We start from the raw sequence: 21,308 nt of genomic DNA, 5'->3' as shown, positions 1-21,308 counted from the left end.
GCTACTGTTGCAGATCATGTATGTGAGAGTATGCGATGGGTGTCTGGATTTCACGAGAAAATTCACCACTACCACTGTGAGATGGTGGATGCCACTCTCTACCACCGCCTGCCTCCACAAGGTGGTTGTGTGTGTGTGGGTATATCTTATTGGGTGTGTTGTTTTTGGTATATTGTGTTGTACTATTGTAATTGGTGACCGGAATAATCAAGAAATTCATAACCACCACCGTGAGGTGGTGGTTGCTGCCTTCTGTCACCACCAGTCGCCGTGTTGGGTAGCGGTGTGTTTAGATTGCTTTTAGGATGCTTGGACATGATTAGACTAGAACCATAACTACCATCATAAGGTGATGGTCGCCGCCATTAATCGCCACTACCCGAGGTGGTAGTGGGTGGTGCCCGACTTATTTAACCCTAATTGACCTAATGAAGCCCTAATTAACCTAAAGACCTAACCATTTGACTAATGGGCACGTGATTGGGTTGGAAACCCTAATTAGGGTTTAGAAAACCCTAATTTTGGATTTCTTGGTTTGGGCTTATCGGGACCCGTATTTTGGGCCATTGGAATTAAATTATGAACTACACCCGATCATATCGTATGATTTACCTAGTAGAATGATGGACTTAATGGATTAATTCCTTAATGGTTTAAGTAAGAACACTTAACCTTAATCGTCATTTTATGTGAAAAACCCTAATTGGGTTTGGGTTCTTATTGGGCCATTTCTTGGACTAGCTTGTTGTGGGCCTTCGTGAGCCAAATGGGGAAAATGTTTATGGACTAAGGAAGTTATTGGGCTTTAGGATATGGACCATTAGAGAGGCTTGGGCCCAATTTGGAAAACTAGGCCATAGGTGGGCCATAATTAGGCCTTGATGATTATGAGATATTGGACCATCGGAATGCCAAATGTTTGGGCTAGGATAAATGGTTGTGCCATAAGATAAGTCCATGTAAAGCTTTCGACCCAATTTGGAAAATTAGGCCATATGTTGGGCCTTGGTTAATTGATTAGTTTTTAGGCTTTCAGAGTGTGTGTTTGGACCTTAGTTTTAGACCAAGTTAGGGTAAGGGTAAAATAGTCTTTTACCCTAAGCATGGACTTATGTTTATGTATTGGAACCTAATTATTAATTGGGTGTTGTTTTGATATGGACAATTCGGGAACATGTCATCTAGCAGCTAGGGTTTTATCTGCGGGACTTCAGCAGTGTGAGGTGAGTCTCCTCACCATACCAATGGGTCGAAGGCACCAAGGCCAACCCATTTTATGCTATGTGGTACACTGGTTGATGTAGTGATATGTGGTATACTAGTTAGTTATATGCTATGTGATATGCTAATTGTCTTTGTGATACTTGCATGGAAGGCCCTGGGGGGAGCCCGTGGCACTTGGTTATAAGACCATGTGGGGGAGCCCATGGCATTCTAGGTAAATACCATGGGGGTTCCCATGGCACTTGGTTATAATACCATGTGGGGGAGCTCATGGCATTCCAGGTAAAGACCATGGGGGAGCCTATGGCACTCAGATGTCAGACCATGTGGGGGAGCCCATGGCTTTCAAACTAAAGAACATGGGGGAGCCCATGGCACCTAGGTGTAAGACCGTATGGAGGAACCCATGGCATCCTGGAGTAAGACCTTGGGAGGATCCCACGGCATCCCTATATGTTTATATGCATGGCTTATGTGGTTATGTAGCTTTTATAGCTAATATGGGTTATGTGATTATGTGGATTGTGTGGGTATGATCTGGGGAACTCACTAAGCTTCGTGCTTACAGTTTTGTTTGTGGTTTCAGCAATCATTGGTTTGGAAAGGAAGAGTCTGGCTTGATCGCGGCGTACACACCCATGTTTCTGCAATATATGATTTTGGGACGAGCTCTGATGAATGCTTTTAATTAATCATGTTTTTGGAATTTTTGGATTTAAAGATATATGTGTTTTGACTGTATTGAAAAATAAAATTTTTACCCTTGATTTTTGGGTCGTTACAATAACCTTCTATCAAAAGTCATTTTTAACGCTTATTATGTCTAAGTTGACTAACCCGAATCTATGGGATTACAATTATATCCTTCCTAGGATGATTACGATCCGGAATCATCAACAAAAAAGGGCTTGTATAATGACTCCATACGTTATCTATTCATCCTAGGTAATAACCGTAAGTCCTATGTCCTTTCAAACGAGTATCTAACTCTTGGACTTCTTGACTACTTGCGATGCTCAATCTTGCATTTGCTATTCGTACTATGTTGGACATTCAATTATAACCTTTGAGTTACAATCTTGATTCTAATTGGAAACTCCTTCTTCTTCTTAACAGGCTTAAGATAAGTTCTTTCTTTCGATTACCATAATAGACCAATGGGTCATGTTCTAATGACCTCTCATCGTAGGATGCAACGCTCAGACTCAGGTCTTTTAGAGTCAAATTCTAAAATGGAAGTTTCCTTCCTTCATGTTCTAATGTGATATAATCACATTCTAGCATGTAGCACTTCTAGCTACAAGCTCTCACTTTAACAACGATCGCGATACGTCTATTGATCGCTACGATTATCTTTCACTTCAATCGTCTAGCTTAAGTCAGATGCTACATCGATCTTGGTTCTCTGAACCACGTAAAAAAACTCATCTTAGTCGGACTCGATTTGATATGACCACTAGGTTCGGAATAACAATCATCTTCTTAGTCATTACCAAAACGATGGTAACGACAGACATGAATCAAACAAAATCAATTACTAGCGCCTTGGTAACCTTGTGACTTTACCTGATTCAAGTGCAGTCATGTGCTTCTGGTAGTATAGGCCTCTACTACCTTTCACACCTACTCATACTTGTCCCGAGTATTGTCTTGCAGTTCTCCAAGTCACCATACAAGTATTTCACATAGTCATTTAACACATCGGATAACATAACTAAGGTTTATATTATTTCTTGAAACGATTACATAGATGTTCAAGTTCACTCCACACTAGGCCTCTTATATTAGGCTATACCATATGATACTATCTATATGGATAGTTCATATCCCGATCTTTGGATATATAGATCCTGACTCTTGATCCCTTGCATTGTCACCTTTTTCATCAAGGATCATCTGAGATGCTCTTGACTTTGGCTTTGGAGGCGCATTCGCTCTTGTACCTTCATTTTTCTTTGGGCAGTTCTTCGAAATATGCTCATAATTTCCACATTCGTAACACTTATTGTTGTCAAATGTACAATCTCTGGAATAATGGTTGATCCTACCACACTTATAGCAAGTCACTTCTCCACTGCATCTCCCGAAGTTCTTCTTGCACTTCTCACGCCACTTGGTTCCACCACTACCTCCATACTTTTGGTAGTCCAAGTTGGGCTTCGTGAATCTTCCTTTATTATCAAATCTTGAGGATACCTCAATCTTCCTTTTCTCGCCAACTTCAACCTTGTTGGCAGTTCTGTCTTTGATCATTTATTTAACGGACTTAGCAACCCAGATGGTTGCCTCAAGAGTAAGTGTCTTGCGTATTGGCACAGTAGGTTCGTCCTTATTTTGTTAAAGTAAACGCCTTATCTCTTCTATCTGATGATCCAACATCATCTGCATCATCGCTTGTACTCCCGCCATCGTGATTGGCTCGGGTTCAGCTGCTATTTTTGGTGCATGCTCAATCACTTGTGGCTCAAGCTGATGGTTACCGTTTCCCAGTCCTGTTCAAGTTCTCACCATGTCAATCTATACACCAAATCAGACTTTTGGTGTGCAGTGGCGAGAATTTTTTTTAAACGGAAAATCTAACCTACTCCTAAACTAGTCCTTAAATCCACTTATGTCCACAACGAGACTTGAACCCTCAACCTCAAGGAGGGAGGGCAACACCGGATACAGCTGGGCTATAAGCCCTTTGGTGACGAGAATTAAGATAGGGAAAGCTTTATTTATGATAGACGTATAAATCTCCTAATCACTCCGTAAAGTTACATGACAGTTCTAATACTATAATTAAACGTTTAGAAATCTGAACACATAAAGTTTCCAGTTCTAGTCGGCAACAGACTATAGATTCGATCAAATAATAGCATATAAGGTATCTTTAAAGCTATAACATAATTCATTTAGCACATAAAATCAATTTAGTCATCTTTCCTAAAATAAGCTAGTGCTTGTGTCTATTCAGGTGTACTACCTAATATATCAGACACACTCCTCATGATCATTGCTTAGCATTCTAAGTTTAAGTCTAGAAATAAATTCTTATTCCTAATTCACTTAAACTAATGCTCCAATACCAACTGTGACATCCACAAATTCAAGTTATTTTAAAAATTTTATTTATACTTACTTGAAAATCAGAGTATTCATATTTAAGAATAATATTGTGGAATTTGTTCCCAGAATACTTGATAAATATATTATCAAAGAATTTCCGAAGAAATGTATTTTGTTTATATTAAAACTTTGGGATGTCATTGTCAATACAGAAACATAAGTATAAACATACCTTATTTACACTAGCGATTTACATCTCTTTTAATCTCTCAGTGTAATGTAGCTTTGTATCGATACCTGTGATACATATAAACTGAGTGGGTCGGGTTGGGAAAGCTGGTGAGTACATAGGGTTTTCAACACACAATAATATAATTATTATGTTTCATCATCAAACAATTAACCCAATTACTCATCCCCATTATCTTCTTTATTCTTAAGTATCTTCCCTAAGAATCATCTATTCCTCACTATTTATTCCAAAGGATTGTCCTAAGGAATAGGCACAAAGTTCATCGCTGCCAGGGTTTATTTAACAGGCACTAAGTCCATAGCTACCAATGTTCGTTTGTGAGGCACTAAATCCATAGCTGCCAACGTTTATTTGTAAGGCACTAAGTCCATAGCTGCCAACGCTCATTTGTGAGGCACTAAGTCCATAGTTGTCAAGGTTTATCTCTTTTATTGATGGTATTATTTTAGGGAATCCACCCAAAATACATGTCAATGGGTTTTTAGAGTACATCTGGCGAACACATCGTTCACAACACCTACAGGTTGCGACCCTGCTAGTGTTCCACTGGACTGTCTAGAATAGTCTGTGGTTGTCGTCTAGACTCTGCTAGATGACTGGGCCATCGCTTGGGTCATCGCTTCTCATCATCTTTCACCTCTCATCATCTATATCATATTTCATCTCTCATCATTCATCTCATCTTTCATCTTTCATCTCATCTTTAATCTACCCATCTTTACTCATCATAATTATAGGTATAAAATACGTATATAGTTTAAATCGAATAAAACGTGTATATTTTATTCATCCAGCATAGATATCAAGAACACATATAATATGCACACATACCACGTAATTTAAATTAAATACTTCATATCTATGTGTAAAATTAAAGTAACTATGCACTCACTTCTTAAAGTGATGATTCCAAACTCAAGCAGCGCTTCACTTCTAACAATTCTATTTTTCTTCGACGAAACCTAGTATCATTACCGCTAGATTTTAGTCTAATATTTATTGCAACTATTTATGAGCGATATTGTTTTATAAGTGTTAAATAATACTTTTCAACCACTATGTACAGACAGGGTCCAGACATGAAACACCGGAGGGCGGGACCATTTTGGCATTATAGCACTTCTGAAATCCAACAACCTTATGCGGCCCTTCAAACCAAATTCCTCGTACCGCGAGCAGTTAAAAGATATTATAGTAACACTTTGTATATTATATTTTATAATACATATATTGTTTATAGGTTCATAATAACGATATTGGATTTAAACATAAGCTATACTTAGAGTAGGGTAAGCATACCTCCCTTACTAGGTGGTTTGGCTAGGAACCGGGCTCTGCAGGGGCAGAAGTTCCGAGCCAAAAGCTCTTTTTCTCGGAGCCTTCTATCACTCCGGGACTCACCTCTAGCACTTAGTAAGTAGTAGGGAATAGGAGGGAGAGTTTGGGAGTACTGAAAGAGAATGAACGGGAAAGGTGTGAAGAAATGGGGTGAATTACGCCTCTATTTATAGGTTGAAAATGGCCAAAATGGCGTGTGTTGAGCCCCAACACGTCGTGTTGAGGTGCCAAGTGTCACCATCTGGCAGCAAGGCGTGGGGAAGAAGCAGTGGCTCGGAACGCGCCACGTGTCACTCGCAGATTACTCCAAAAATTAATTATATTCTAAAATCCGTAACATTTGAATACGAGGTCCGTTTTTGATGTTCTTTATATCCACGAGTAGCTATCGGCGGGATCTACAACTTTCGTTTGGACTTCGTCAGCTAATTTTGAATTGTTTTTAAAGTTTAATTTTAACAGATTTAGACAGTTAAAATCCGTTAAAAATTCATAATTTTTTCATCCGACGTCCGTTGTCGACTGTCTTTATATCGTTGAGATCCTATTAATGAGATCTTCAATCCTCATTTAGGCTGTGTCGGTTAATCGCTCGATCTAAAATTCGATTTCCGGATTGTATACTGCTATGCAAAATCTTAGAAAAATCATAACTTCCTCATACGAAGTCAGATATGGACGTTCTTTTTATATACGCTCTCAGTTTAACATATACTATGACTTTCGTTTAGACCTCTAAGACTAAAAAGTATTTTATCGTAAACTCACTTTTTACGATTCCTGGTGTCGTATCTGTTTTTCCATAAAACTTCGACAGGTCATAACTTTTCCGTTATAACTCGGATTTCAGCGTTCTTTATATGTACGGAACCCGTGTGACATATACTATAACTTAGTTAATATTATTTATTCTAAATAATCTTCTATCAAAAATCATTTTTAATGTTTATTATCTCTAAATTGACTAGTCTGAATCTACAGGCGTTACAATATATGTCTTAGTATAAAAGATATTGTAAGGTTTATAATGACTATGTTTATGCTTATATTTCTTGTATCAATTATGACATCCAAAGTGTTTTAAATAATTAATGAAAAACATTTCTTCGAAAATACTTTTATGAGACCAAATTAGAATACTATGTTTTAAAAGAAGCATAAATATAAACGTTTTTTTCTAACCGTGAAAAATGGGGATGTCATAAGACATCATTCACACTCTTATGGTCGAATCTGACAATTTGCTTTTGCCTATTACCATGTTTTCGATCATCTTCTTGATGACATGAGACAAAAATACAAACTTTAACTAAGTGTCTAACAATACAACAAAACAAGTGAAATCATTCACATTTTCTATTGAACCCCAACACTTATCGTGTTTGGAACGCATATCTGGGATCACATGATAAAGTTGCACTTTTATTGAACACGTTGGTAGATGTTGGTCAACATATAAAGTTTCTCATAAAACAGTTTGTACCGAGGATTTTGATGAAGCCAACAAAATCTCCTTTTTGTTTTGAACTTTTCAAGGAACATTATGATCTCTTCTATCACACGGAAATCGATACGCTACAAGACTCTACTTAGATCACATATAAATGTAAATGAGGTATCTACATATAAAACGCAAACATTATTAACATTCAAAACACATAAAACTGAATTAGTAATAAAAACAAAAATTGCACTTTTATAAATAAATAAATAAAAATGCATTTTTTATTAAAAACAAAAAACAAACAAAAATAATTTTCCGTAAATATTAAATATATACATGTAGGGGTGGCAACTCTCGACCCAACCCATAACCCGACACTGACCCAACCGAAAATAGATGGGTTTGGATTGAGATTTTTGACCCGCCAACCTACCAACCCATATATTTCATGGATTGGGTTGGGTTATCTGTTTGGGTTCGCAGGTCAACCCGCCAACCCATATATATATATATATATATATATATATATATATATATATATATATATATATATATATATATATATATATATATATATATATCATCTAAAAAAATGATATATTTAATTATTAATGAAATTTGATTTACATTCGTATTTATAATATTATGTATCGTTGTATTCATTCTGTATTCGTATTTGTTAACGAAAATGCGTACTCGCAAGTATACGAGGTCGTGCAAGTAATATAGTCGTATGACCAGATATCGAACCCACAGGGACTATCATATTCTAAGAAAGAGTGAATTAGGCAATTGATTGCAAAAGTGATTGATTTTATTAAACTAAAGAAATAATTAAAATAAAATTAAACTAAATTTACCAAGGTAAAAATGAAAACTAAAATAATCGAACAAACAAAGAAAACAATTTAACAATTTAACAATTATGAGAAAAACGGGATTCGGTTGACTTATACGGGTTCAATGATTCTTCTAATGCAACTAATTTGTCAAACCAATTATATAGAAACGAATAACTTAACACCAACAAAAGTTATCAATTACCTCTCGGTCTCATGATTCGATTTAAAAAAAACATTCACTCATATCTCTATGTAGTTTATGATTTTAAAAAAAAACATTAAATCCAATGGTTTTGTTAAAAATGCCCTAACACACGTCTATGTTAAGTTTAAGCGAGATAATGAAACCGCACATTAATATTCAAACGACGTCACAAATAAAGTTTCTCTCGAAGTCAATATAAGCATGTAAATATTAAATTTAAACCAAGAAAATTAACCCTAACTAACGTTGATCAAGTGTTAGCCAAAATCAAAGTTACCCATCAAAATTTATATTTTTAAAATAACAACACATTTGGATATGCTATTCGATTTCAACAAAATTGGTTCAAACAAAATCAACTACATTAAAATTATCATTTCACCCTAGTCAACCAAACCCTAAAGATTATTACTTCATAAAATTAAAATTGATAACAGTGGATAAACAAAGTTTAAACATCATATTTAAAACAACCATAAAACTAACACACAATGAAAAGCAAGTTATGAACCAAAAGCAAGTTACGTAGCAGGAGAAACAAAAGTAAATAAATAAACAAAATAACTAGAAAGTCAAATAGAGGACCAAATTGATTTACTTCGTATGTGTGATTGTTGCATACGTAGCCTCAAGAACGAAGTCATATGTCCTCTTCAATCGCAACAATCGTGGTGGCTGAAGGAATGGCGGCCATCTTATCTTCGTAGGTATTTTCCGTGCGTATTTTTTTTATCCGTGTCACCCCCCATTTGATCGCCTAACAATTATTATATAGATCATAATTACATGAATGATCCTCCAACTTTCAATCATTGCACAACTTTATCCCTTTGCTTTCAACTTTCAGCATGTTACAACTTTAGCCCTTTATCTTTCAACTTTATTTCAAAATTTACTTTAGCTTTTGATTTTCGTCCAGCAAACTAACTTCAACTTCCAAGTCGATTTTGAACTGGAAAACGACTGAATTAGTGAAAACTCAAAACACGAAACTTGTAGATAATTGTGTCTAGTTTCCGAAACATCTTGAATCGCCTAAGTCGGAGTCCCGAGGAGCCGGATATGATGAAAACACTGAGACTTGGTCAATCTGTCAAACATCTTTTATTCGCCTTATTTTCTCGTGATGAATTTATCTTCTTTCAAATCCATCAATTCCTTGCAGAAACCATTTGGACATTATAATATGAGTCCAACTCCCACCAAGACTCGTTGAATAAGTGGTGGGGGCCTAAGAAGCTTAGGCAATCTTGTATTTACAAGATAAAATTCGTTAATTCTTTTTAGATTTTTGAACTTCATAAGAGGAAGTCAAACTCCCACCATGACCCGTAGACTAGGCGGTGGGGAACCCACGAAACACAGGTTGCACTTGCATTAACAAGTAAAATAAATACCGTCAATTCCGATGCAAAGCACAATGTGCTATATTATGGATTTCGTGCAAGAAAACCATCTCCCACCAACCTGTAGAATAGGAGGAGGGGAACTCAAGAAACTCGAGTTGCACTTGTGATGACAAGTGATGATGAAAGCCGTCAATTCAAATGAGAAGCATGTGGTGCTATATTATGGATTTCGTGCAAGAAAACCATCTCCCACCAACCTGTAGAATAGGAGGAGGGGAACCCATGCAAGACAGGTCAAAAACCCAACTGAATAGGCACAAAAATACCAACCGGGAAATATTAGGTCTATTATATTCATTAACATAAATTTATCTTTTTAAGCTCAAAAAAATGATGTAAATTGTAAAATCCGGGGACACAAATAAGCTTTTTAGTTCATTTAGTGATCGAAAAACGAGCACTAAACAGTATGTGATTAATTTACATTTGCAGTTCATTAGTCAAAAAAAGAAAAAATACATGTCGTTATTTTCACGAGTCACGAACGAAGAACACATCCACTTTCTCTTAATGTTTTCATTTTTCATTTTTATTTGGATGTTATTGACTTTATGAATTTATGTTGAAAACTTTTTTTATGTTAATTGCTTTATTCATTTTATGAATTTATGTTGAAAAAACCTTATTTTTTAAATGTGTTGCTTATTTATTAAACGGGTTATATGGGTTGGATTTGACTCATTAACTTGTGAACCCGCGAACCTATATACTTAAACAGGTTATATGGGTTGGGTTGGGTTGGGTTGCACCAACCCGTGACCTGCCAACCCATCAACCCATATATTATATGTGTTGGGTTGAGTTTATTTTTTCTGACCCACCAACCTGCCAACCCGTGACCCGCCAACCCGAACCCAACCCAATTGTCAGGCCTATATCCATGAACATAGACAAAAGTCAATACATATCGATGGAAGGCAAACGGATAACCAACTGCACCACTAGCCCTTTCTAGATAGCAAAACTAATTTTTTGAAAACATCTGTGGATCTAGGAGAAATAACATTAGTATGTATGATCTGTTAGACTATGTTAAGAAGTTTTACCGCCTCTGGTGCGAGAAAGCCAAAGGTATCAAATGTGAAATGTATAAACACATGTTGATTTTAATGCATGCATTCTCGTGCTTTGCCACTTTGCACGTGACAACTTTCAAAGTAGCATGTCCTGCTGTGAAACTCCCGCTTCTCAAACCAACGAGAGGTAAGACCCTCGTAAGATCCACACAAACGTGTTTCCTACCCATCCAAAGACCAAAATGTCAGTTGGTCTGAGTATCCAGGGGTCCGTCAAAAAGTTCACAGACGCTTCTTTCTTCATGGTAATAATGGCTTTTATTATTAGAAAACACAACTTTTTTCTTTGGAACCGGCCAATAAGATATATTAATAAACAGAGGAAAATAAACAAGCCACAATTAGTGGCATACAAGACAAGCATAAACAAAAAGAGAAAAAATAAGATGACAAAACTGGAAATTGGGTGATTCAAAAAGACAGAGGGCATTGAGACCATGTTGCCCAATTAATCCTATCAAGTTTTCCCCTGTTTTTCACCCGTAGGTAAGTCACTGATTTTATTTATATCATTGACTTTGTCAGGTGGTATTTCTTCTTGAAAACTTTTTCGTTCCTTGATTTCCAAATGCTCCATAGAAAACAACTATTTATAAAAACTCAACTTTTTATAAAAGACGGTTTTAAAAAATGAATTATTTTAATTAAAAAAATTGCACTTATAAAAGAAACTGCATTTTTTTTATAAAAAACAGTTTTATCACCAAAAAAAACTGCATTTTTTTATTAAAACAGTAAAAAATAAGTTATTTGCCTTCAACTTCATATGCAAAAAACGCATGCTATAAGTTCAATGTGCTCTTCGACAACTCAAAAGTCGAATTGCATCTCGTTAGACACCCTCTACATAAAACTTCTCCCCTTCTAAGCCAGATTCATTCATACATTTGTTAAATGTTTAATGTTGTGTAATATTTTAACCGGAGTGAGTGTTGTGATATTTTAACTCATCTTTTACAACTAAATTCAAAACATGAGTCATGCATCTAACGTGATAATGTTTTCCACCTTCATACAAATTGGACATTTTGCGGATCAAGAATTCTAATACCTTGTCATTTGTAGCACCATTGTCCACGCTCGTGGTCATCAATTTGTTATCCCCACATGTGTATGCATTCAAGTAACAAACGTCCCACATGAGTATCTATTGGTCTGAAGTTTAAAATTATTTTTTGCATGACAAAGTTATTGTCTATGAAGTGCCTTGTAATAATCATGTGATTAACTTTTTGACACGACGAAATCCAAGTACCGTTGTCAAGTGTATTTTGTTGTTTGGATTATTAAAGAAAGTTAACGATTTTTTCCTTTCATCAAAGATAAAACTTACCAACACGACTAATAAAACTTACCAACAACACGACTAATTTTATGCCTAGATTGTATAGTGAGTTTCCCATTTAGAGCTTTTGTGTACTCTATAAAACCTTTATTATCCAGAAACATAAACGGATCACCTACAACAAATACGTTTAGCTTACCTTTCTTAATCCTAACTTCATTGTGTTTCCATGTCGTGACACTACTACCCATATCCAATTTTTATACTCCATGCCTATAAAATATAGTTCTTTATAATGTGATTGTGACAGATGAAGTGATGATGTATATGATGTTGCCCAAGCGATTAGACATAAAGGCTATAAAAATATTACATAAAAACGTATGGAGTGAGTTTTTAGTAAGACCCAAAAATATATATCCTGTAGATGACAACTTACTATTAGCCATTTGCTTTGTTTAAATCACCAATTACTACTAGCCATTTGCTGCTTCTGGATCTTGGAATTATGAGAGGATTTTGCACCCTTGTCTTTATACGCATTTCTTGAACCATTGTTGCTCTTCCTTCCTGCTCTTGCTGCTTGAATAGCACGTCGTCTCTGCTTTGCTAGACGCTCCGCAAGTTCACCATCATCATCATCACCACCATCATCATCATCATCATCATCATCTTTCACCTGGAACCAATAATTAAATACAAAAAATAGATAAATATAAACTGTTTAAACAATCATTTACCTGATCACTTTTAACAGGCTGTTTCCCTTCAGAGAGCTGTTGTTGATCCTCTTCTTCTACATCCCCACTATTTCCACAAGCCTTTACTTGCTCCTCATCCTTAAATAACATAATTAAAAGATAAAAAAATTCAGGTGATGGGTTTTAATGATAAAAAAATATCTAACAAATAAAGAAGCCTGTACATTGGTCAATGAGCATAAAGAATCAAAGTTTTGGATTTCTCCTTCATCTTCTTCTTCTTCTTCTATTTCTTCATCATCAGAACCAGGAATCTTCTCAAGAGTAAACTACATACAAATATATACATATAGTTAGAATTTCAAATCATCATTCATCAAAAGAATAAAAGCCAACATCAATCAATGCATCAAATACCTTTTCAATATCAGCTTGTTCCTTCCTGCTAAAGCCACTAGCAGAAAGTTCCTTGTCAAGGAAACCAGAAGCTTTCTTTATTGAAGAAAACCGAGGCTTTATACTATCTGACTCAGCATCTGAATCTGAATCTGAATCACCAGCATCCGCTTCAAAAGATAGGTTGAATCTACATCACAACACCTTTACTTTATTAATAAACAATAATAATACCATACAAGTTATTAGAATTTATTCAGAGCTCTGAACATCACAATTACAATATACAAACCTCTTGCTGAAAAACTTGATAATACATTCAACATCACGATCAAAGTACCTAAAACAACACATACATTAAATCACATCAAATCAAATCAAATTTTACTACATTGAATGTTATAGGCTTATAGCTATAACCATCTTGTAAGTTTAAATCATACATTTCTGCATTTCGATGAGATACAGATACCATTTGTGGAAAATCAATGATGGTGATTTTTTCATCGTCATCTATCTGCAACAAAAATATATAATTGAAGTAAGCCAGATAGCAAACTTTTTTAATTTAATAATAAAATTCAAATACAAAGTTAAATAAATACCATTATGTTAAATTCATTGAAGTCACAGTGAATAAGGCCATGCTCAGCCAAACGGACAATAATTCCTATGATCTTCTCAAAAATGGTGTTAGTATTTTGCAACTCCTTCACCTGAACACTGAATATATAAATATAAGATACCATTACTTTCTTTTCAAATATGTTACAAAATAAAGATTTAATTAATAGGAGATTGCTTACAGTGGATAGCCTTGAACAAGGGACATTATGACACAATGGCGATTGCAATCCACTGCATTTGGAACAGGAAACCCATGTTCTTGTAATGCCTACTCAGAAAAACAAAAAAAAATGGAATGAATAACTGATAAGAAACAAGATCATTAAGATTTACAATTGCAATTGCAATGATACCTTCATGAAAGCAAACTCTTTAAGAGCAGCAAGGCGAGAGAGATAAAGCCAACTAAAGCTGCTTCTGTGCCTTAAATAGTCACGCTTTGACTTCACAGCTCTGAAAGAGGTTCTACCAAGTCTGTGTAATTTCATAGCCATAATCTCACCTTCTTCATTTGCAACCTCAAATATATCTTCAAAACAAAACAAAACAATCCATGTTACAATAAACAAAAACAACTCTTTGTCTGTGTGTGTGTGTGACTGTGTGTGTGAAAGTAAAAGAATTTTTGGATTACCAGACTCTTTCCCCACACCAATTTGGCGTCCTACTGATGAAAATACACCTCGGTTGACCAGAGTCTTTATAGCAAGAAAATCATAACCAAGGTAGGTAAGCCTGAACCCATCATCTACACCAGAAAAGACAAATATGCCCATTAGGTATAGAAAAGAATCAAAAGATGTTATATGTTAAAAGTCAAAACAGACGTATTATTACTCACACTTTGAAGAGTCATGATGCAACAGTTTGTGCTTGAGCAAATTCTTCAACACCTTATAAGTCCCTCCATGTCTATACACACCCAAGAAAACTAGTATTTGTTATTATTTTGGCATGTAATGTAATAAAAAATAGTTAATCATTAGGAACTACAGATATGTATTGTTACAGATACTGAAAAAATGGAAATGGAAAGGATTAGAGGTTCACCTGAGTGAAGCAATGCGATCGATGAGCTCAACAGGTACAATTTCATGCTGAGAAGAGAAAAAGAAGTGTTCTTTTTATTTAGATGAGAGAAAAGTCAAAAAAAAAATCAATTTTAATTAGTATTATTGAATAGTGAATTACATTGCGCATTCCCATCTCTACAGCAGTGAGAACCCTGAAGTCATCTTTAGAGAGGTACCGAAGAACATTCACATCAAGCTTCATCACTCCTCTGTTTTAGCACTTTTCTTCTCTACTAAGTAAATGTTGATCACCTGAAAATCCAAATTAGGGTTCAAAATTCAAATCCAGTTCAAGATAAATATTAGTACCATATACCTAACTAAAACAAAATGAAAAAATTGAAGATAACATGTAATCTTACATATACCTTCAAGATTAGTTTTGTAACAATAAATTAATCATTATCTACTTCTCAATTTGATTATCACTGTGGTACTCTTGTATAGCTTGGAGAAACAATCTTCAGTTCATTATAAAGCTTCAAACAACATCACATATACAAATTATGCAAGAGGACTCAGAAACTCTTCTTCGAGTATACACACACACCATGTAGAATTAATATCACAAAAAGTTATATATATATATATATATATATATATATATATATATATATATATATATATATATATATATATATATATATAAGCACATGACACAAAAGGGTTACATAACATTTATCATTACCAATTAACCCCTCAACTGCATATAACAGATTAACAGATTACAAATTACCAAACTCAACTCCTTCACAGTAGGGCACTAGCAATGTCATTAACTCATCATAGCAGTGTAATTCCAGAAGTCAACATAGAACCAAGTGAATCACACATTCAAGAAGCAAGCACTAAATAACTCAAGAAGCTATGCATTCACAGCAATAACAAATTTAGTAGCAACTGGAAAAGTCGACAAGCAAGCAATAGAGAAGAAATAGAGAACCAAAAGTCAAGAAGCAGGCAATCAAAAAATCAGTATCCGATAAGCACTTTTAACTTATAGCTTATTAGCTTATAGTGGTGTCCAGATGGAGTTTTCAAAATGCCAGAAGCTGATAAGCATTTTTTAGTTATTGGCAAAAAAAACTGTTTATATGTGTTAAATGACCAAAAAGGGCTTCCTTTTACATATAAGAATCATAAGAACATCATTCAAAAACACTAGGAGGAAATCAGGTGCATCTATTGCTCATTCCCAAGTTAACAACATCAAATTTCAAAAGTTAACCATTAAAACTTATATATTAGAATTGATATGTGAAAACATGTGTATTAATAGAGTACTGTCGCTCTCAGGCATTTGATCAAACAGATTGCCTGCAAACACATTCCTTTTTTTACAAAACACTGTACACATCAGACTTCATACATTTGAACAGCAAACACAATTAGCAAATTAGAATTCCAGAGAACTTGAACTTGCCGATTGATATTAAAAAAAAACTACAGAAATTTCGTATGTGAACAAGGAAATCACATGAAAAGAAACAGGTTTAATAAAAAGAAATCGACCACCAACATCAATTGCGAAGTTCAAAGAAAGCAGAAAAGAAGGAAGAAAAATGGAACCTGGGCTTAGGTGCGACGGAGTTGTGGCTATCGAAGGTCTCCGGCCAGTGACTTCACAGGGGAGGCGATGACGAGCGGGGAGAGTTGACGTGAGGAGCAATAGCGAGAGGCGATGCTGTTTGTAATCGTAAGTAGTGAGTAAGGTTTTATTAGGGTTTGGGGCATATCGGTGGATTCTCAAATCAATAGGAATAAATAGTTTTTGATAAGTTGGTAATAATTTAAATAAATAAAAATATTATAAAATAAAATAAAATTGTAGTGTGGTTTGGCTTGGAATCCATTGGAATTACAAGGGATTGGAATCTAATTTCATGATTTTTTTTTGTTTGATTGAAGCTTTCAAAAGGAATTGGATTCTGAGTCAAATTTTCCTTCCAACGAGAGAAAATAAATTACATCCAAAAACTTAAGGAATTAAAATTTCTTTCAAGTGAAATTGTTGAATATTACCATATTACCCATTTTACTATTAACACTACATATGAAACTCTTATGTCGCCACCACCATCTTCAATTCCTGGCAGATTTCAATTCATTAACAGATTCTAATTCCTTCAAAAACATTTTACAAACCAAACGTCACCCGACTTGTATAGAAGAGTTATAAATCATTTTTTTTTTAATAATTCGTATTAAAATATTAATTTTAGCTTATATCAATGTGAAATCGATAATAAATTAAAAAGGTCCTTAAATAAGCTTAGTCAAACACCCTCTTAATTTGACAGTGGGAGTCGATCGACCAGGAGGAGAATGACGCCTCGTCAAGAAAAAAAAAAACGTTGAATCTTGTCTTCAAGTTCATATTTAATCGAGTGTAAAAAAAGATTTTTAGGCTAAGAATAGTTGGTTAATCCAATAGAAATAATTTGTTTTTTCATAATTAAGTAACTAAGACCCAAAAACAAGTTAAGGTCAAATAGCGCTAAAAAAGGGGATATCGGATTCAAAATAATGGTCAATCCCGGTGATATTTGTGGCTCTGCTAATTGGGAACGCTATTCCAAACTGCTTGTAACATCCCAAATTTCAGAAGTTTGAGTTAAGGGCTAAAAGTGTAAATTGAAGAAGGGACTCGACGAGTAGGTATACTTACTCGCCAAGTCGGAGCGGATTTCGGGTCGCGAATTAAGTGACCAACTCGCCGAGTCGGAAGTTGGACTCGACGAGTTGGTGCTAGAATGAGAAAAACCATAATCTCACGGGTTGCACCCTATTTAAAGGACTTTATGTCCTTCTCTCAGCCTCCTTATTACCCTTGAGAACCAGAAAACCCTAAGCTCGTGTGTGTGAGGCCTTTGGAGGAAGATTGAAGCTTTGGAAGTTGTTTCTAGTGGAAGAAACTTGAAGATCAAAAGGGCTTGCATCAAGAGAGTGGCGTGGAGCCAAAATCTACTTCAGTTTGGGCATATCTTGGAGGTAATAAGTTGTTACCTTCCCTCTTTTGCATCTAGATCTATTCATGGATGAGTTTTGGGGCCATTTTTGGTATGATTGAGATCTATTCCGAGTTTGGGCTTAGATCTGAGGTTGCTACTTCAGATCTAGGGTTGTGATGGTCCAGAATGTCTTAAAGCAGCAGTCAATGAGTTATTGGTGAAGCCCCTTTGTCTTAAACCCAAGCCCTAGAGTGTTTTGGGCCTTTAGCTCCTTGGTTCCACGTAAAGTTTGCAACTTTACGTGGGGGTTAGACTTTAGAAGAGTGGATCTATGGATTGGAGCCCTTGCATGGCCCGAAAGGGCACTATATGGATTGAGAGCCGAAGAGACTCGACGAGTCACATGGGTGTACCCGGGGAGTTGTATGATCATGAGCATGGACTCGACGAGTTGGAAGAACAACTCGGCGAGTCTGTTGAAGATTGCCTTGGACTCGACGAGTCTGTTCTTGGACTCGGCAAGTCTGGTCGCAGAACCTCAACCTTTTCTGGTTAAGACGTGGATCAGTGAGTTGGGTGGTGACTCGGTGAGTTCGACAGGATGGGACTCAGAGATCGTTGAACTCGACGAGTCTTGGGGTGACTCGGCGAGTTGAGTCGTATTTTGAGAGTTTCTGAGTTTAAGAACTCGGCGAGTCTACGGGTTGACTCGACGATTAGATTCAATCAGGAAGATTGACTTTGACCAGGGTTGATTCAGTTTGACTTCTAGAGTTCAATTTGGGACTAAGTGTTATTGGTATTGGTTGCTCAGGGAGCTAGAGGAGCAGCATTTCGGAGAGTTGTCGGTTAGCATCCAGAGGGTTATCGGCCGAGTTCAGCAGTTCACGTGAGTTTCCTTCCAGTAGGAACGAGTCTATGGCCACAATGCCGGCCCGTTTAGTTAGCAGTAGTTTCGGACCTCAGTCCGATGCAGTAGTTAGATTACTTGATGTCTTTGTGATTCAAGCATGTTTTGTGTTATGTGTTCCGGACCCTGGTCTGATGCAATATGCAGTATATATGTTTATGCTAGTTGATATGTTTATGTTATGTTGTGTTCAGTCAATTCCGGACTTCGGTCCGATGCAGTTAGTTCCGGACTTCGGTCCGATGCAGGGGACAAGGTCCCAGTTAGTCCGGGCTTCGGCACGATGCAGTTTCCGGACTTCGGTCCGATGCAGGGGGCAAGGCCCTAGTTAGTTTGGGCTTCAGTCCGATGCAGTTTCTGGACTTCGGTCCGATGCAGGGGGCAAGGCCCCAGTTAGTCTAGGCTTCGGCCCGATGCAGTTTCCGGATTTCGGTCCGATGCAGGGGGCAAGGCCCCAGTTAGTCCGGACTCCGGTCCGATGCAGTTAGTCGGACTTCGGTCCGATGCAGGGGGCAAGTTCCCAGTTAGTCTGTACTTTGGTCTGATGCAGGGGAAAGGCCCAATATGTGCTTTATATGTTATTGTAAGGTATGTGGTAGATTGGGGGAGCTCACTAAGCTTCGTGCTTACAATTTTCAGTTTTGGTTTCAGGTACTCGGTTTTCAAAAGAGGAGCTCAGGAAGATTGTAGTGCACACACCATTTGTTCAGCCTGGGATGTTTATACTCTGATAGATTTGACAGTTGTTATAATATTTTGAGATACATGTTTCATGAGATATTATATGACATTTATATATTATGGTTAGTATGTTTTAAAAAAAAAAAAATTTTGGATGGTTTTTTTGGGTCGTTACAAGTTGGTATCAGAGTCTTGGTTTGAGGGATTCGGGTACACTTTCGGGTGTGTCTGAACTCAAACTAAGGAAATTGTATGAGGTTTTCAAAAGAAGTTTTTGAAAAAGAAAAGAGTTTTAACAAAAGCGAAAATAATTTTTGGAAAGAAAAGAACTTTGAAAAAAGAAAAGGGTATGGTGCATGCAATCAGCCGAGCTCAAGTAAGTACTCCCAAATTACTCATACAAATTATGTTATGCTTATCAGTTTCAGTTTCAGTAGAACATCATGCTAGAATAGGACTAAGGATCTAGGAGGATGCCTTATGTGCCTGCTTTATGTGTTCCAGCTTTATGTGTTCCAGCTTTATGAGAATTGCATGCTAGCATTGAGTAGACAGCAGTAGGATAGCCTGTTTAGGTTATGTCTGATAGTATGAGCTTATTAGTGTATGCTAGTACAGTTTCTTGTTATGAGGATAGATTTGCCTGAGTAGTTTCCTGTGTCTGAATGTTGCTTGCTTTGTGCTTTGTGGGACTCTGAGTAATGGTAGCTAGCCATTAGGTGAATACGTCATGTCACATGTGATCAGGGTTAAATAATCTCAGAGTGTTGGACGTGGCCCTAATGCGCAACTCTCGTTTGAGTCTAACCGTTTTAGGGACGAGTCTCCTACTCGAAGGATTATCTAAGCCTCGTCACATGTGATAGTATTCAGGTGATGGCTAATTGGCATTACAAGGAGGCCTTCAGCAGCTGAGGATTGGTTTGGGTGGAGTCAGAGATTTTCCCTAAGGCAAGCCTAGGACGAGAGAAGCAGAGATCAGTAGCAGTAGAGGGGACTTGGTGGAGTCAAGGCAATTCTTGAAGAAAGTACGGATAGATGTGGAAGGTAGTATGGGCCCGTACTACTGAAAGTAGAGGATCCATACTTGATTCAAGAGGGGTTAAGACGAAACCAGGGAAATTGTAGATTGTGTGTGAGATCCTTCAGCGGCAATGAGTATTCTGACAGTTATTGCGATATGTTTTCAGCATGGTGACGTTGTGCGAGATACCAGTTGGCAGTTCAGGTGCCGGGGAGGGATCTGGCTCAGGCTCTAGAGCCAGACAGCGTGATGATCAGATAAGAGACGTCATTTTCGCAGAGATTATACGCAACATCATTGATCAGACTCCTATGATATTCGGTTCGGTTAGGGAGGCCATCGTAGAGCTTTTGGACAATCGACTTAAGGCCTTTAGGGCCGGGACAATTTCAGGACAGTTTGGGGCTCGTCTAGAGCCCGATTCTTATGGATCTCAAGGATCCACCAGGGAGGGGAATCCCATTTTTAGCACTTGCCATCAGGGGTCAAGAGTGGGTGGTACACCTTACCCCCAGGAGAGTTCCCTGCATGATTGGATTGCTGCGGAGGTTTCACGGGACCTCCGCGAGGAGTTACCCGACACCATAGGACGTGTCACTGATAGAGTGATCGACGGGATAGAGAGGCAGACCTCAGCTATCCGAGCAGTGGGTGAAATGGTCAGGGTGATCTGGGAGCAGGAGATGGGTTCTGATAGTCAGTTGAGAAAGAGGAAGCGAGTTTCCGGTCTGGCTCAGCAAGCTGGGCGGTCAGACGCTACCATGGATAGTGCCAAGGACCCAAGGAGTCGGGATGGTTGTTCAAGGAAGGAGGGGACA

The 21,308-nt window shown here is 37.0% G+C and overlaps 1 protein-coding gene and 1 long non-coding RNA gene across 3 annotated transcripts; both read right to left on the bottom strand.

Moving 5' to 3' along the window:
• Positions 1–7,024: 7,024 nt before the first annotated feature.
• On the bottom strand, positions 7,025–9,086 carry LOC145050552 (uncharacterized). Its single transcript, XR_013683422.1, has 2 exons — positions 8,956–9,086; positions 7,025–7,485 (listed from the first exon to the last, which is right to left on the bottom strand). It is a non-coding gene; the product is annotated as an uncharacterized LOC145050552 (long non-coding RNA).
• A 3,386-nt stretch (positions 9,087–12,472) lies between these two features.
• Positions 12,473–16,660, bottom strand: LOC145052648 (protein serine/threonine kinase). 2 transcript variants are annotated; one of them, XM_079000507.1, is made up of 15 exons: positions 16,494–16,660; positions 15,293–15,403; positions 15,043–15,176; positions 14,902–14,948; positions 14,693–14,763; positions 14,486–14,599; positions 14,205–14,380; positions 14,031–14,119; positions 13,830–13,947; positions 13,668–13,741; positions 13,517–13,564; positions 13,246–13,414; positions 13,053–13,157; positions 12,868–12,966; positions 12,473–12,806 (listed from the first exon to the last, which is right to left on the bottom strand). In XM_079000507.1, exons 3-15 carry the CDS (start codon positions 15,124–15,126, stop codon positions 12,591–12,593), a joined length of 1,410 nt encoding a protein of 469 aa, XP_078856633.1. In that variant the 5' UTR covers positions 15,127–15,176; positions 15,293–15,403; positions 16,494–16,660; the 3' UTR covers positions 12,473–12,590. The 2 variants fall into 2 exon arrangements, with proteins under 2 accessions (XP_078856633.1, XP_078856632.1); XM_079000506.1 differs by lacking the exon at positions 15,293–15,403.
• Between the last annotated feature and the right edge of the window lie 4,648 nt (positions 16,661–21,308).

The sequence above is a fragment of the Lactuca serriola genome, chromosome 5, assembly GCF_051521515.1.
Source record: "Lactuca serriola cultivar US96UC23 chromosome 5, Lser_US96UC23_V15, whole genome shotgun sequence".
Classification (NCBI taxonomy): Eukaryota; Viridiplantae; Streptophyta; class Magnoliopsida; order Asterales; family Asteraceae; genus Lactuca; species Lactuca serriola.
This window is presented reverse-complemented; position numbering and strand designations above follow the sequence as displayed.